This window comes from Nothobranchius furzeri, chromosome 11 (assembly GCF_043380555.1).
Source record: "Nothobranchius furzeri strain GRZ-AD chromosome 11, NfurGRZ-RIMD1, whole genome shotgun sequence".
Classification (NCBI taxonomy): domain Eukaryota; kingdom Metazoa; phylum Chordata; class Actinopteri; order Cyprinodontiformes; family Nothobranchiidae; genus Nothobranchius; species Nothobranchius furzeri.
In genome coordinates, this window is record NC_091751.1 from 45065497 (window position 1) to 45083568 (window position 18072).

The 18072-nt window shown below is 38.8% G+C and overlaps 1 protein-coding gene and 1 long non-coding RNA gene across 4 annotated transcripts; one reads left to right on the plus strand and one right to left on the minus strand.

Annotated features, from left to right (window-relative positions):
- Positions 1-642: 642 nt before the first annotated feature.
- Positions 643-17859, minus strand: ranbp3b (RAN binding protein 3b). 3 transcript variants are annotated; one of them, XM_015956329.3, is made up of 17 exons: positions 17776-17859; positions 15257-15312; positions 14921-14957; positions 14772-14849; positions 14591-14662; positions 11185-11250; positions 10991-11083; positions 8600-8709; positions 7733-7846; positions 7396-7496; positions 7243-7318; positions 7038-7134; positions 6634-6758; positions 6421-6541; positions 5768-5910; positions 1255-1450; positions 643-1002 (listed from the first exon to the last, which is right to left on the minus strand). In XM_015956329.3, the coding sequence occupies exons 1-17, from the start codon at positions 17795-17797 to the stop codon at positions 959-961; spliced, it is 1551 nt and encodes a 516-aa protein (XP_015811815.1). In that variant the 5' UTR covers positions 17798-17859; the 3' UTR covers positions 643-958. The 3 variants fall into 3 exon arrangements, with proteins under 3 accessions (XP_015811815.1, XP_015811816.1, XP_054598197.1); XM_015956330.3 differs by having other exon boundaries at positions 15257-15270; positions 17776-17827; XM_054742222.2 differs by lacking the exon at positions 17776-17859 and having other exon boundaries at positions 15257-15355.
- On the plus strand, positions 3827-4983 carry LOC139061749 (uncharacterized). The gene is made up of 2 exons (XR_011515476.1): positions 3827-4007; positions 4737-4983. It is a non-coding gene; the product is annotated as an uncharacterized lncRNA (long non-coding RNA).
- Positions 17860-18072: the final 213 nt, after the last annotated feature.

Consider the following 18072-nt stretch of genomic DNA (forward strand, 5'->3'; position numbering starts at 1 on the left):
AGGTTTTTCAAATGTAAATGGAAAAAAAGTTCATATAATTTTCAAAATAAAAATAAGTAACAAACTCTCACAATGTTGAAAAGAATAATAAAAAAGTAAAGTTACATGCAGAATGCAGACTCATGTTATTTTAATTTGGAAAGAAAAAGTGAATGAGCATGTTATTTAAACATCTGAGGTGAATCCTTCTGCCCTTTTGCCCTCACAAAATTAAATCACATTAGCGGAAACTGCATTGTTTGAGTCTTTTATTCACTATATTATAGGTAATAGGAAATATAAGAAACTGCTAGTAATGACAACTTGAGTGATCTTGGCTAGCCATTACAAACAGCACGTATGTGTTGAGATGCCTCATGAAAATTACTACCCAAAATAAATTACATTTGCCAAAACGCACAGACTGGTTGGGAGAGGGGGTTAGGAGGAGGGCTGGTCTGGATGTTGGACCAACCAGCTAAATGACAAGTCAAACACAATGCAAATGAAGCTCTTCTGGATTTGTGGAGTCCAGGGTTACGGCTGGAGAGTGAGTAGAAAGGTCCCAAAGTAGAAACTGCAGTCTTAACATGGGCCATACTTAAAATGTAGAGGAAAACACCCTTACACTCATCAATATGATGAGCAGAAAAGTCCCAAACCAAAGCTCTGAAGTCTTTATTTTTGCTATCAGGAGGGGAAAAAATACTTGAAAACAAAAACAAAACAGAAAAAAAAAAACACAAAACAGGAGGAGGAGGGAAGAAACAACTCCAGATACTACGCTGAACGCAGAGAAGATGAACTGCACGAGTTGGGTGAGACACTCCGGCACAGGGGGGTTATTTCCTGGAGCTAGACTTCTAATATCCAGAAGTACTGGTCTGGAGGACCCATATTGGTCAAGGGGTGTCCATAGAGATGCCTACACCAAAATACTTCAACAGTGGCATTTTAGCAGGCTGTCCCAAGAGTGACGCTATGTGCTTCCTGCTGCATGGTTCTCGGTGCCCTCTGAATTACCTGGAGGAACACAGAAGAAGCAGGTTGACCAGAATGTTGCAGGAGACTACGTCGTTACGCAGAACTACTGGTGTTAGCGTGATCCAGGCAATCCGCTGAGCTACTGCTCATGTATAATAGTATCATGAACTATTTAATGTTTATCTCTTAAATTGACTGATAAGCCAAAATAAATTAAGCAAATAAATAAATAAATCAGTCATGAAATCCTGGAACACGTCCACCAGAAAGGAAGAAAAGAAGACCACTGACTTGTAGCAGGAGTGGAAGCTGCAGCAGAGGCAGAGCCTTTGTCTTCCTCGTCGCTGTCGTCCTCGTTGGATTGCGGTACCTCTGCTGAAGGGATCGTCGTTGGTGGGATCTCTGGTTCCTGATCTGCTCGACTCTTTAGAGCTAGGATCCGATGATGTAATGCTGCAGCCAGCTGACCAATGTCTTTAGAGCTACCCTACAGGACAGGAAGTAAAAAATGTAACATTACTATTGCACAGGTCACACCTTATGGCTCATGTTTAATGATAGCCTGAAAAATATGGCTTCCTGCTTTTTAAGCTACCAGAGACAGAAATTGGACAAGTTCATTAATAATAGCTCAGAAAATATTACACAAAGTAATCACTTACAAATAGGGATGGGTACCTTTGACATTTGAATCGATTTGGTACTAATTGCCGGTACCTAGGAATCGATACCGGTACTTAACGGTACCAATTTAAGATACTTTTGAGCGTTTAATATTTTAATTCTTTTTATAATAAAATATATATTTTTCTCAATATATAACAATATTTGATAAATATCACAATAAATAACATACAACTGTTTGTATTTTAACATCGTCCTTGTAGTTTTATAAGCTGATAATTAAACTGAAGCAAACATCTTTACTGTGAACTAAATTTACTGTGTATCTTCATTCCTTTTGCCATCCTTTTTCTTTGATTTTTCCTACTGGGAAGTTAGAATTTCCGAGGAGAAAGCGAACGCACCATTAGCTGATAACAATGGTGGCAATGGAAGCTAATTTATCAAGCTGTTATCTTTAACAGTTTATTTAACTGCTGGAGCAGATTAAAACGACGATGCCTCACACTTAGATCGTTGTCGCTGGTTTCATCTTCACCCAATCACCCGTCGCATTTAGTAAAGTGAAGCCAAACTTTAGAGCCTGTTCATGTTCTTCTAGTCGGAAATTCGGACTTCCGGGGAGAAAGCGAACACACCATTAGCGGAACGGAAGCTAACATATCAAGCTAATGTTATCTTAAACATTATATTTACCTACCGGAGCAGATTAAGATGAGGATGTCTCACTTAGATCGTTGTCGCTGGTTTCATCATCACCCAGTTACCCATCACATTTAGTGAAGTGGACCCAAGCTTTAACGTGCGTTCTTTCTACCCATGCTGCTCTGTTTACAACTGGCTCGCAGCGACCGACGATATAACGCTCTTGCGCATGTGCAGCTGTCTAGGCAAGTTCTCGTTATGAAGGACGGGAACCAAAACGAGGCACTGTTTCAAATGACGTGAATCGGTGCTCAGTCGGTACTATGGAATTCGGTCAGTACCTTAAAAAGTACCTAATTCGGTACCCATCGCTACTTACAAACATTTTAACTTTGGGCCCCAAAAGACAAATATTTCTATAAAAATTTATATAGATGATGTGGAAAAGTATACAATTTTAAATATCTTAAAAAATAAAACTTGTCGCAAAAAATAACTGAGCTTTAAAGTAACACTAAATAGTTTTTAAACATTAAGCTAAAGCTTTAACATTGATCTCAGTGATTGTTGAGTTAGATACTTAACCAGTTTGATATTAGACACCACACTGCAGCCCTCTGCTAACCAGATACTCTCTAGGGGGCGCTCTTATACCCACATCATGGCTGTTAAAAGGTAATTTTCCGTGCAGTTAGCTTTTTCAGTTTGCTAATCGTCAATAAAAAGCACTAGAAGAGGAAAAAGAAGAAGTTTGCTTTTCAGTTGGTATCATGGCGGAACCTGGAAGTAAAAGTATGAGAGTAATGTCTGAGGAGGTGAAGCAAAGAGCTAAAACCGCAGTATACATCTGCACGGCCTACTCTAGTTTGAGGAAGCTGAAAAAGGCTATGAAATCATGGACTGATGGTGACCTGGCTATGTTGCTACTAGATTTGTAAGTACCATATTGACCCAAACATAGAACATTTTTTCAATGAAAATAATTTTATAATGTGAGGTCGTCTTATAATCGAGGTATAAGCATTCACATATGCTGATATTTACATGCCCGTAACAGGTCTGGAGCAGAGAGGCCTGAAAGTGGGGCAAGTTAATAAGCTACTAAAGCAGAGTTATGATGCTAATTTTAAGATGATGGTGGAAAATTCAGCAGAGGCATCAAACATTGCATGCATGGATGCATTAGATGGCAGTGAGGATGAAGTTCAATGGGAGAAGCCGGCAGGTGTAGCGATCTGATGGTACACCAGGTTCGCAGCAGTGTGAGAGTGAGTGAGTACAACGAGGCAGTCTCATTTGACTTCTGATTTCACATTAGAGCTGAAACAACTAATCGATTTAATCGATTATAATCGATTATTAAAATAGTTAACAACTTTTTTAGTCATCGATTAGTTGTTTAATAATCATATTTTACCGCATAAAGTCTATTTTTTTACCACAATCTGACATCGGTTACAAGCTGTTAAATTTGCCGCCAGTGTGTGGCAGTAATGAGCCACTGATCTACCAGTGGAGCCGTAGAAGAAGAAATGAGCCAATGGGTGCCCTCGGTTTTCATGACGTATCACGTTACTGACGCTCATCTTGCTGTGAGAAAATGGCGGAACAAGAGGAAATACGGAAGAAAAATAGAAGCGACAAAACTGAAGAGAAACCCCGGACAAAAACCTCACGAGTATGGGAGCACATTTGAGACGAAAGCATGTGGGGGCTGATGCAGCAGAGGAAGAGCACCGCGGTCAAGTGAGCCGTCATTTGGAAGAGCCAGCCCGGTAAGTAACAGAAAATAAACAAGCTGGACTTAGTGTTTTAGCTGAGTTCGTTATAGTGGATGTTAAACATGTTTTTTTGCCGCGTCAGTCTGCGGTGTTCTACTTCTGATTGACTAGATGCAATCGTGAATCTCCTCCGTGTTGTGTATCATGCGCTTGCCAAATTTAGCACGTCTGTTTATAAGAATGTTCTCGTTAAGAGAAAAACGGCACAAACCCATAACTATGTTCCTCATTCAAAAAAGGACAACTCCGCGGAGAAAAATATACAGACAAGCTGTGTCCAGGTGAATATAACGCGGCATAGTTGTACACTTTCAATTTTTAAATACAGGAGAAATTCAGAAAAAGTCATTTTTTTACTATTAAAAGGCTGTTTTACTATCTAACGCTGTAAAACGCCTCACAACACATTTTTATCATGTTTCTTAAACAGTATTACACAAAATAAACATTTTTCACATTTCTCTGGCTAATTTAAACACTCCCGACTCAAAGTAAAAACCTCATGAGCTTCTTACTTAGAGCTTTTTATTAGTAAAAATGTTTTACTTTTTTTCTGAATATCTCCTGTTGCGGGCTATTTTGTAGAACGTAACCCTCAAAATAAATGATCACTGTATATTGTTAATTAATTCAAATAATATAATATTGATTTAGTGTTGTAGTGTGTGTGCTGCTTTATTTTATATGTGTACTTATTTCAGTCTATTTGTGTTTCTTATGCAGAAAAAAACAAGCAACGATGGACAACTACATGGGGAAGAAGACACTCACCCCCCAGCAATTCATACCACTTACAAACTCTATTCTAAACATGCTGGTAAAAGACATGAGGCCACTATCCATGGTGGAAGGAGCAGGCTTCCAGCTAATGCTAAAAATTATTCTGGACTGATATTTTGCACTGTTTAGCTCATTTTATACTGCTGACTGTGTTCATGTGCAATAAAATAGATTGCAGTCAACTGCACAATTCTCTTATGTTTTTTTGTTCTTAACTGAAATGCATCCATCACTTGTATAGGTTAAATAGCTAAACAATAACAAACCGATTAATCGATTAATCGAAAAAATAATCGACAGATTAATCGATTATGAAAATAATCGTTAGTTGCAGCCCTATTTCACATGTCAGCAAAGTTCTGATAGTTTGCATTAAAATAGTATTTTTGCTCAGTATTTGTTCTCAAAATTTCAATAAAAATTGTTTATTTAAAAAGTGATTTTTTTTTTTGCCTTTTCCTTAAGATTAGTCTTGGAAAGGGGGGTCGTTTTAGGATCAAGGTCGTCCTATATCCGGGTCAATACGGTAATATTATTGTTTGTCCATCTTTTTGATTTGTTGCTTATTTAGTAAGACTTGCCACATGTTAGTATTAGCTTGTTGGTAGTGCTAGCTACAGCAGGCTGCTGCAGGGTTATTTACAGTAGTTGTAATTCCGCATTGAACCAGTAGGGCAGAGGAGCAGGTAACGTCTGCGTTACTTTATACAAAAACAATCTACATTTCCATCTTTCTCTTGTTTCCACTTTTTTGGCTCTTATTTCTCTACAAGCACATTTATCCAAGGGTCAGACTGATGGCAACAGGAGTGGGTGAGTTTAAGTCAAACCCTTTCATTTAGCCCATTTACTAAATCATCTGGAAATGCTTTTTAATAACAACTAAACGTTTTGTATTTTTATTGAGGAAATTAATGAATAAAAAAAATGTTATCCTAGAAATAAAACTTAGTAAGATGTTCAACAATACATACTGATATTAAGAAGACCTTGACCCCCTGGTCCTCCGTGTCCATGGCGGTGATTCGCACACTCTTCTCACTGGCCTTGTCCACCTGCATCTGCGGCCAAAGTTTAGTGTTGAGGATCAACCGCAGGCTGCCCTGGGTCCTCATCACTGGAATAACATCATTCACACAATGACAAGTCAGTGCTGAGGCCCAGCTTGAAGAAGCCACTTGTTTCATTTACTTCATAAACGATATGAGTTTTTTATGAAAACAAGAGTATTGTGACAAGGAATAATTTCTAATGCCGTGTAAATGTAAACAGAAAGTAAGAAACTTCAACTCAAAACAAATTTGACATTAATAGATTTTACATCAAACAATAAAGTAAAAACCAAACAACCAGATCCAAGTTCTTGCGTGTGATGTGATGTCCATTTAATAGGATCATGGAATGATTCGTCTCCCCCTTGTGCTCAAAGTGAGGTAGTGCATGATGAGGAATAAAACGAAATGTAGGTTTCCTTTCTGTGACCTTACATGAGCGTACATCATGATAATTTATTTCTTGCAACATGAACCGTAACGGTGATGAAAGTGAACACTGCTGGGGGAGACTCAAACACTCAAACAGTATCAACGGTGCTACGTTTATTTTTTTAGCCTGCAGGTACGTTTACCTAAGCGAGACTGAAGTGTGCCGTCATCCGTCGAAGCCATATCATTGAGTCTCAACAACCCCCGACCTCTTTCTATCCACGACTGAGCCGTCTTCTCAAAAACATACAACTTGCACTGCATCTGTAATAAAAAGAAAAACAGCAAAGGTTTGTGTTACACCGGTGTTTAGTCACAGCATGCGCCACACTCAGAAGCCCTGCCTCGTCTCATACCTGTAAAACATTGCTTTCCGACTCCTCTCCAGTTTTCACATCGACTTTCTCTAAGATGCACTTCTTGGCTGTGGCTTTGGTGTAAGCTGCTGCGGATTCCGCCAAAGACTCTGACACACTGTTGGCTGTTGAGACGAAACACAACTTAACAGGCTGCTGTGATTCCAACACTGACAAAGCAGTCACTTCAGTATGAACGTCCACAAGCAAAAGGATGTGGGACTGGAACCATCTATAGTTAAAACAGTGACTCCAAAAATCAAGCTGCTAATCCATCTTTGCTGTGGATTCAGCAACTTCTCAGTAAGCGACTAGAATTTGTCATTTGTGGCCCACATTTGTTGCTAAGCAGGCAAAACAACATCCATTTATCCCCAAAACTGAACGAATTATTGTATTTTTACCCTTTTCGGGGGTAGTTTCCTGTGATGAAGGCTCTGAAGCACAAGCAGCTGAAACCTCCGTATTTTCCTCATTTGAGGCCTCTCCCTTTGGGGGACTCTGCAAACACAACAGCTGATCAGTGGAACCCGTTTGGCGTTAAATCATCACAGTTTTTCCAGTATAGCACACCACTGGCAAACCACGCAACCACCCAAATGAACTCACCAGAACTCGCTCAGACATATTCTGCCCAAATACAAATTTTGCTCCACCGTCTGTACTGTTTGTTGCATTTTTTGAACTAGAATACAAGAGAGAAACACGTAAGTCTCCACAAAGATTTCAGCTGAAATTATACACAGGACAAAATGTCATTACCTTGGGGTAGAGATGTACTGTAAGAAATAATTCGTGCCCTCTGACTGAGAGTTTTGTTGCACATTGTTCTTTGAGTTGTCTTCTGTACTGTTCTCATCCAACTAAAGGGAAATAAAGACAACAGCATCTAATGAAACGGAACAACAAACCGCAACAGAAAATTCTCAGTCTTTCAGACCGACACAAAAAGAAAAAGTGACTTTTATAAACAAAATGAGCGTAGAGGTAATAACAAATCTCAACACAGTGAACTTTTCAGAGATAGTTAACGTCTACCAACATGCGGACTGATCTGAACCATCACTGTAAGTCACACAAAACTACAGAAGCAACCCACCTTTGCCCTGTCTTTGATATTCTGACCAAACACAAAAGATATTGCTATATCTGCATCCGTCTCTCTTCTCTCTCCATCTTTATCAGTCTCCTCGTCTTCCTTATTTTCATGTTTCTGAAACAAAAAACAAAGACTTCTGTTCTTTTACCATCTAACCAGGGCCATTTACAAATGTAGCATATAATACAATGGACGATAGACCTATATATCTGGCCAATATTTACAGTTTGTTTAGACATCGGCCGATATCCGTCCTTAGTAAAGTCGATTTAAAGTCAGACACATCCTCGTGCAGGCAGGTGCTGCAGCAGAATTTAGTTTCAATGTATTTTTACATTCACCAATAACATCCGCATAACAAATACTCTAAATTTACATTATTTAGGTGTCTGACTTTGACACTGAGCAGTGCACAAGGTTCAGAGTTCAAAACTGATTCAGCTTCAGAAATTTTGTGCATCAGCTGATGTTATTAGTGACAATTTAACATGAAAAGGTGGAAAACGTCCAGATATCAGCCATGACTATCTGCAGTACTTATCCATTGGCTGACCATGTCTCCTACATATCAGCATTGGTATCGGCAATAGAAAACCAATATCGGTCAACCTCTAGTTACAACCCTTTTTGACTGCATTAAAGACAAAATAAATTTCATTCGAATTTCAGTAAATTAGATTTATGTGATTTTCCAGGATTTTTTAATACGAAAAAAGGTTGTTTTATTGTTCTTCTTCATTAAATAAATGTGTGCTGTTACTCATATGTTCATGGGGGAAAAAGCAAAAAGCAGCTGCTTCAACAACATCCTAGCCAAACCTCAGCTTTGAAAGCCTTGGCTTGACTTGAGGCTTGGCCAGTTCTTACCAGTGACTTGGCCAGCGAGGCTGAATGCTCTTTGTTGTTCAGGAAGAGGGATTGGGTCACAAGTGATCCATCCGACGGCTTTTTAACACCATTGGTTCCACAACTGGAATCTAGAGTTAAAGACACGGAAAAACAGGAGTAATTATTTCTTTGCCTGAAATACCACTCTGAAGCCTCAGACACGGGGCTAATGACTTCGTATCTGAAAGGAGAAGTAAAGATGCCGTGCTCTCCGTCATCTCAACCTTGTTCCACACCTGCTCGGGCCTTTTAAAGAATTTTTCTACTTTTAACTGAACTTTGGACTAGATAATCTAGAGCGAGTTTAACGTGCTCTCTAGATAGGGCTGGGCAATAAATTAAAAATGTATCGTTATCGAAATTTTTGACTTTAATCGAGATTATTTTTCCCATGTCAACAAATCTGATAATAAAAAAAAAGAAAAAAATGTGTGTAGGACGGCAACGTTCATATTCCTTTAAGAAGCTGTACCACCTTGAGTCATGTAAAAATGTGACTCAATGTAATGTGACAGCCCCATCTAGTGGACAACTTTTGTTTCTGTGCCTACCTGTAGTTATCGTCAATTTATCGTTATCGAGGTGAAGTCCCCAATATATCGTGATATTAATTTTAGGCCAAATCGCCCAGCCCTCCTCTCTTGTATACCATCGGCATGCTCAGTGTTTAGTGTGTTCCCCGGAATGTGTGTACACAAGTATTTCAACAGTTTAGAGTAGAGCTGAAACAACTAATCGATTTAATCGATTATAATCGATTATTAAAATAGTTAACAACTTTTTTAGTCATCGATTAGTTGTTTAATAATCATTTTACCGCATAAAGTCTATTTTTTACCACAATCTGACATTGGTTACAATCTGTTAAATTTGCCGCCAGTGTGTGGCAGTAATGAGCCACTGATCTACCAGTGGAGCCGTAGAAGAAGAAATGAGCCAATAAGTGCCCTCGGTTTTCATGACGTATCACGTTACTGACGCGCATCTTGCTGTGAGAGATGGCGGAACAACAACAAATACGGAAGAAAAATAGAAGCGACAAAACAAGAGAAACCCCGGACAAAAACCTCACGAGTATGGGAGCACTTCACTAGATGCCTTGAAAAGACCGGTGACCTACAAAATATGCAAAAACCATGGCACGACGGAAGCACGACGTCCCTAAGTGAACATTTGAGACGAAAACGTGGGGGCTGATGCAGCAGAGGAATGTCCGGTAAGTAACAGAAAATAAACAAGCTAATGCAGATCACATCTGGGACTTAGTGTTTTAGCTGAGTTCGTTATAGTGGATGTTAAACATGTTTTTTTGCCGCGTCAGTTTACGGTGTTCTACTTCTGATTGACTAAATGCAATCGTGAATCTCCTCCGTGTTGTGAATCATGCGCTTGCCAAATTTAGCACGTCTGTTTATAAGAATGTTCTCGTTAAGAGAAAAACGGCACAAACCCATAACTGTGTTCCTCATTCAAAAAAGGACAACTCCGCGGAGAAAAATATACAGACGAGCTGTGTCCAGGTGAATATAACGCGGCATAGTTGTACGCTTTCAATTTTTAAATACAGGAGAAATTCAGAAAGTCCTTTTTTTAACTATTAAAAGGCTGTTTTACTATCTAACGCTGTAAAACGCCTCACAACACATTTTTGTCAAAATAAATGATCACTGTATATTGTTAATTAATTCAAATAATGTAATATTGATTTAGTGTTGTAGTGTGTGTGCTGCTTTATTTTATATGTGTACTTAATTCAGTTTATTTGTGTTTCTTATGCAGAAAAAAACAAGCAACGATGGACAACTACATGGGGAACAAGACACTCACCCCCAGCAATGCATACCACTTACAAACTCTATTCCAGATTCTACATTATTTTTTATGGAATTTACCGCTTATATTTTGATGCCAAAAAATTATTCTGGACTGATATTTTGCACTGTTTAGCTCATTTTACACTGCTGACTGTGGTCATGTGCAATAAAATAGATTGCAGTCAACTGCACAATTCTCTTATGTTTTTTCTTTTTCTTAACTGAAATGTATTCATCACTTGTATAGGTTAAATAGCTAAACAATAACAAACCGATTAATCGATTAATCGAAAAAATAATCGACAGATTAATCGATTATGAAAATAATCGTTAGTTGCAGCCCTAGTTTAGAGCGAGCAAGCTTTCAAAACAACCCAAAGATTGTATTAAGAAATGATATAAATGAGTTAATATAACAACACGTTAACTTTTACAGCCTTAATGAATGCCTATTAGTTTTTGCTCACATCACTCAAACTCCCTGTTGTTTTACTAATCACTCCTAAAACCTTGTGCCACATATGGAAGCCTGTTAATGAGAGCTAGCTGGACTTACTGGACTCTTTGTGTGATTTAGAGGGTGGCGCCTGAAGAACTGCGGGGCGGAGGACGCTGCGTTGCTGCTCCTTGGGTTTCTGACTTGGAACACCTAAAACAAAAACCACTGATTTCATCGTTTTCAAAAGCAATTAGCTATTTATTTTACACATGCTTTTACATTTGAGTCAAGCATGTGCAAACTACACCTACCAGAACTTGGTGCTTTTCCATGTATGAGAGTCGGCGGCTTTAGACGGAATCCCACAGGTTTCTCCTCTGGTGAAACAAAGCACAGAAGTTTACAAATGTTTTAAAATGACAACATGACTCTAAAACACAGTGCCAGTTACCACAGCGACCTCTGCTTCAGTAGCTGTTCAGAAATAGAATAGACACTTCCTTTATTGTCCCTCAGCGGGGAGATTTTGGTGCAACAGCATAAAAGTAGATTCATAAGAATTAAAAATAAAAGGATGTAGAATAAATAGAAAATTTCAATGTAAAAACTTTTAAAGATTGAATTTAAAAGGTGGAATTTTAACTCACTTTATTTACTTGTATTACATCCAAATACAGGATAATTCCTTGACCTCAACAGAGAAATGAGACTGGGAGACCAAACTTGTTAGGTGCTAATGACATACACAGATGAGTGCCTGTAACTACTTTCTTAATCACCACAATATGTGAAAAACAAATTTTGACAGACGCCACTGCCTTTAACCATCACATAAGTAAACATGTTGACTAAGTCATGTTTAAGCAACACAAACTAGTACAACTCTTACCAGAACGGATTCTGGGACTGACAAGACAACTCTACTGCAGTGAGGTTTGAAGTTCAGCTACATAAGGCTCTCTGTGTTTACAATGATAGTTTGTTGTGTTTACATTCTTTGCAGTCACAGTTCATGAGCATATCTTGCAGCAGATTTCACTGTGATGTTTATTCAGCTTTAGAAATCTGTCCCACTTCCAAATCCCAAATGCTACGTGCCCTCACTCCACTTTAATGTCGTCATCTTACTGGAACACACACTTCTGAGCAGTCACTCATTTTTTGAACATGATTTCTTGTTTATGTTTATTTATTTAGCAGACTTATAATTTATAACCTAGAGGACATGTTGTGATCTGTGGGGGAAACCCACGCATGCATGGCGAGAACACACAACTCCACGCAGAAAGGCCACAGCTGAGTTTCAAACCTGCAACCTTCGTGCTGCGAGGCAACAGTGCTAACAACTGCGACACCATGCAGTCTGCACCACGCTGCTTGTCTTGACAACTCAAGCAGCATCAGATATGTGACCTTGTTCAAACAACATTGAAACATTTAAACTGAAGTTGACCAACATGGCAGTTTTTTTGTTTTGTTAGTTTTTTACAATGAACCATCCTGCTAACTGTTTGGGTGACCCCTCCAGGACAGGGAATGGTTGAGCAGGGTTGCTGGTTCATCCCTTGGGGTCCACATGATAGAGGTGAGGTGCTCACTCCACAAAGCAACCCAAAAAACAAAACAACATCTGGGGTCCAATGAACCTCGTTAGGTACGTGGAAGTTAGGAAAAAGGAAATAAACACGGTTTTGGTCAAAACTCTAAACAGAGGGCTTGCTGCAGCAGGATTAGTCAAGAAACAGAGGAAGGCAAGCAAAACTCAAAAAAGCACAGTGTCCACTGGACCCCACCGGGACTGTAAGGGGCAAATTTTGGACCAAGACCCTCGAAATGCATACAGGAGGACTCACCACATCAGGTTTAGTTAAGGAACTGGGAACAAGTAATGGTAAAAAAAAAACACCCTGGGGTGCATCTGAACCCATTAACTCATTCACTGCCAGCTGTTCCCTGATCAGAAAAGCCCTTTGCTGCCAGCATTTTTCAGCGTTTTCACAGTTTTTTTTGTAGGAGTCACGGAACGTTGCGCACTATGATGATGTAAATGCCAAAACTGCCAAAACAGAGGAGACTCGCCTTTACATCAGGAAGAATCCGTGCGTTTCGGGCATTCTTCATTCTTTCATAATCAGTTGTCAAATTGTGATCAGCAGAAGCTTTTCCGGTTCGTGCCTCACTTTTTTTACAGCAGCGGCCCAAAACGATCTAACACATGGATTTTCTGCTTCCTGATCACGTGACGTGTGACGTACGCGATGAAGATCAGCTTTAGAGCTGGTGTGTTTGTTCTCACGGTGCGGGGGCTCGTTCCGACACCCACAGCAAAATATGCAAATGACGACTTTAGTCGTCATTGGCAGTGAATGAGTTAAAAACAGAGGAGGGGTTGAGTGTTTTTCTTAGCAACTATTTTATCACCCAGGTCTTACCCGATTCTAATACTATTAGTAATTGTGATTACATGGTGGACAAAGTAAAATGCACCCAAACAACGGAGTCTGGAAGTAAAGACAACACCTGCACCAATTCTCTTTACTAGTGATGGGGCTTTAGGCTCTTTGAAGGGAGCCGTTCGTTCGAGAGCTGTTCAAAAGACTGGCTTTTTTGAACCAAGCGGAGCGATGTCCGTGGGAAAGAAAAAATCAAAAATAAGTAATCTGATAACAGCTAACAGTAACACTTTACAATAAGTCTCTTTATTATCATTACTTAGTGCCATATTAAGCATTAATAAACAAAGGATACCTTTATTAACATTACCCATAATAAATGTCCTCAAGATTAGGACAAAGGGCCGGGGGGGGGGGGGGGGGGGGGAGCAATGCATTACTTAATATTTATATTAATATTAAGCTGTTGTAAATACTTTAATGGTTTATTAATGCTTAATAATCCACTAAGTAACATTAATAAAGGGACCCTTATTGTAAAGTGTTACCCAGCTAACTTGATACAAAGTTACAATAAGGCACATATAAACTAAGTGACCTATAGTTTTAATGAGTTTAATAATAAGCTACTTGACGTTTCCCAACAGCGATCAACAGCAACATTTGCCAACCAAGTTATGTCTTCTTTTTATAATAACAAATAATCTGTTTCTACGGTGTTCAGTTCTGTACTTTCTGAACATTTAGATTAATTGTTTTAAATTAGAATTATATAATTAAAATTTCAATTATGAACAGAACTTCATTACAAGCAACCAAGATCATAATGGACTTTGGAGAATTAGAACCATAATAAGATTTAAAAATAAGGATTTTGAGAAGCTTTCCTTAAGTAGGTTTAGACTATTCACATACCAGGCATATGCATCACAAATGTTTTACATCTTTAGTACGAGCCGTTAAAGATGGTTCACAATGACAGATAAAAAATGAGAAAACTCGAGGTCTTTCAATAGTACTAAAAGACAATCCCCCTTAAAGCCAAACACCAACTCTTTAAATGTATTGGTCCCTAAAAAATTGGGTAATATGTTATGTGATGACATCACCATCTATAAATAATGCAATGAAAGTTTCTTGTTCAGATTTGGGTAACAGCACTGTGAACAAAGTTGCACTGGAAAATGTGTTTATGTATGCCAGTTGTCTTAAACCACTGAAAAGCTAAGTGTTTATGATATGTAGTGCATGTCAGCCTTCCGTAAACCTTTACTAAAGAAAGTTTTATAGCTGTGGGACACAGAAGCTGGTCTGAATAGCTCACCTGGCTCAGAATCAGAGTTCCCAGTCGGAGACTGGCAGAATGTTGAGGGCATGAATACATTGTTCTTGGGAGCTGCAAAAGAGCAGACAGACATTGCACTGAGAATACAAATCCATCTGTACAACACAAGCAAGGACAAGAAAGAAGGTAACTGCTTTGCTTAGTAAGCGTACGCTCTTACCAGAATGTGGAGGTGGGAATGACGATGTCCTTTCCCTTTTTACAGGGGGGCAATAGCTTCCCTCGTCTTTATCCGAGTCTGAAAATTGGAGCAAATTCTTAAACATCTCAAATCAAAAGAAATTTTCAGCTAAGAAACACTTTTCTTACCTTCACCATCTTCTGCGCTTGAGCCCTCAGCAGATCGCTACAAGAGTGCAATAAGACTTTTTACTTATTATACATCCAAAGAGAAGTACCAACCTCATACCAAAAAAGGACAGGATACAAGTTGTTTCCTGCTGAAATACTAAGAAAATCTAATTAAACTAAACTCGCTTTAATCGTGTTTTATGGCTTTTTAAGAGGCTGTGAAAGAATTCAGCTTTAATTTTTATTTTATTAACAAAATTAAAGCATGGGTTGATAATAAATGTTAAATGTCTAAAAAAAAGCACCATGATATAAATAGGCTTTACATTAATGAAGAAAAATGAGAAAACTTACCTTCTGTGCCTTATCTTTTTGGAAAACAAACACAGGAGGTGCAATGGCAGGCTTGTCTGTTAAGAAAATATTTAGGCTAGTCATTCAAACACCAACCTAAAATGTGCTGTGATCTTTTTGCTGCTCACCAAGTTAAAAACTAAAAGCTATGCTAAACATAAGCAATATCTATTGTTTACGACTACAAGATTAACAGAATATACAAAAATAACTATCACATGAGTGAATATGCTAAATCAGTGTGGTCAATTTTGTGTATAAACACGATTACTTCTGTTGATAACATCTAGAGCCATTCTTGCAGTTTCAAGTCCTTCTCTTTAGAATGGGGGACAGCAGTAAGACCGTATCGAAGGAAACACTGCTTTGTTTGTGTGAAAGTATAGCCTGATCAAACATTACTTTAAATAATCTATTATGGCGGAACCCCTCTATCAAGACAATATTATTTTCCCATTTGCTACCTATTATTTTATTGCAGCTAGCAGAAGCAGATCTGATTGGTTACTGAAGAAAGCATTTGGTATTTCTACCTACACCTGCTATAAGCAATGGTGGTTACAATTAAGATTGTCTTATGTTGTTCTAAATTATATGATGTGGTAGGATTTACGCTGTACATGCTTCTTCTAGTTTTGTAAAATGCTCCCAAACTTTTGAGCTATGTTGACAGATCGCCACGTCTTGTTTATTCCGGTGTCGTGACGGCGCACCTGGATGGCCACTACTGCGCACGTGCCTCGAGCAGAAAGACAGAAAGCAGCAGTGTTGCTACAGCAAGCATGATAGAAAAAAAAACAATGCTTCATAGGATGATCAGAGTCAACTATTAAATTTATTGTCAACGTCACAGTGACGAATCGACTAATCGTGGCAGCAGTGAGAAGACAAAATGTCAAGCTATGCAAGTTCTGGATAGATAGCAACACTGTATACTGGGGTTATAATTTAGGGGAGGCCTATTGGTATTAGAAATAATTAGTGCTTAACTAATCAAGATAATCATCTAGAACTTCACAGCAAATATAAGGCCTAAAATAAATACACAAAAAGGTTCAAATAAAAAGCATGTGTGTGTGCAAAATATTTTGCCTAGTTGCTTGAATAAAAAATGTAGTGGCAAACCCCTCTCTTTCGTATGTTTTCAGAAATCCACTCTAATACCTTACAATCCTACAAAACCGTCATGGAGCAAACATCTAGCTACATTATTTAAAATAAAAATATGTCAAAACACTTCTAATTGCATTATATCAATATTGACAATAAACCTTCCAGTAAATCAGCACAAACAATAAACTATGTCTGCAAATCAAAAATTGATTGTAGAAGCTTATGACCACCATGATGCTTCAATAATCTAATAATGAAGAAACAAGCGGAGTAACACGAATTGCTTCAAGTGGCATTAAGCATCTGTGTCATATGAAAGACGTAAATCGTTATCAGACAAAAGACTTTCCTGTGTCTGAGCTGGGCCTTTTCCTTGACAGGTGTAGCACCAGTATCAGTGTGCACATGTTTGTGACATTGGCCAAATATCCGATTACACACACTGACGCCGATAAACAAACAGCGTCTAAAACCCTCGTGGCTCAAATACATTGTTATGGAGAGCATCTGGTGCACAAATGCGTAGAAATCTAGCATGACCTATATTTTTTTCATTAACCTCTATTTTGATTTTGTCTTGACAGACGCTGATTTATATTAAAAACGAGTATATTTCCTCATGCAACACCAAACATTCACGTCAGCCATGGTAGCTGCCTGAGGTATTCCCGGCTTATGTTAACTAGCTATCTGACCCTTTCCAGCAAATAGTCATGGCCACCAGCTTGTCGGCTATAGTTAGCTTGCTAATGCGCTTCATCCCGCATGAGTCATCTCTCCTGACACCCCATGCCATCAAGATTCGTTTAATTTGCTTGAAGCTGTATGACCAACACTGACACTACTTGACCTAGCCATAACGTTTCTTGCAATAAAGGCGAGCCCACTTAAACACCAATCAAGACGATGTTTTTCACCCTGCGCGCCTAAACAAACGCTAGGCAACTCTGCAACTGACTGAGCGCTAAATTCACTTGAAACAGGGATTTCGCACTGCACGGAGTAAGTAACAATGAGGGCACTTTTGCACATTTAAGACCAAATACGTGCATAATAAAATAACTTGTGAATTTGCGTTAACACAAACTAGTTAACTCACCACAAATGGTAAGAAATAGCGGCTATAAATAGCCTAGTGCTAGCATTACAACGTAAGCCGGCTAGCGGCATTCGAGGTTGTTCGGAGACATCCCAGGTATTATCCTATGCCCAGATATTAGCATTGTTAGCTTGCTCGCTAACATTGTAGTTATCTTAACGGTGCGACGCAACACTTCAACTTAAGTCACAATTAACATGCGACCGAGACGCTTTATTTAAGTTGTCACATATGCAGATTGTGGAAGGGATAACCTTTATATAACCGCACGAGCTGTTCTGTTTTTCACACACTGCTACTTACTCACCTTCGTTTGCCAAGTCCGCCATTTTACTTCGACGCTCTCACACCCACAACCCACCGCGCAGATAACACTAGTCGAGGCAGGAACGGGTTCAGCAAGGCCCAGGAGCCCTCAAACCAGGAGTCCTCAGAGTTTTAATCATAACTACATTACACAACAAATTATGACACGACGACACAGAAAAAAGGTCAAAGTATCAACATGAGAAGAAAAGCTGTTAAATAAATTCATAAAATAAAGGCAAAATATAATAATTGTACAGAATAAGACCCCCAAATGGCTTACATGATACATACATAC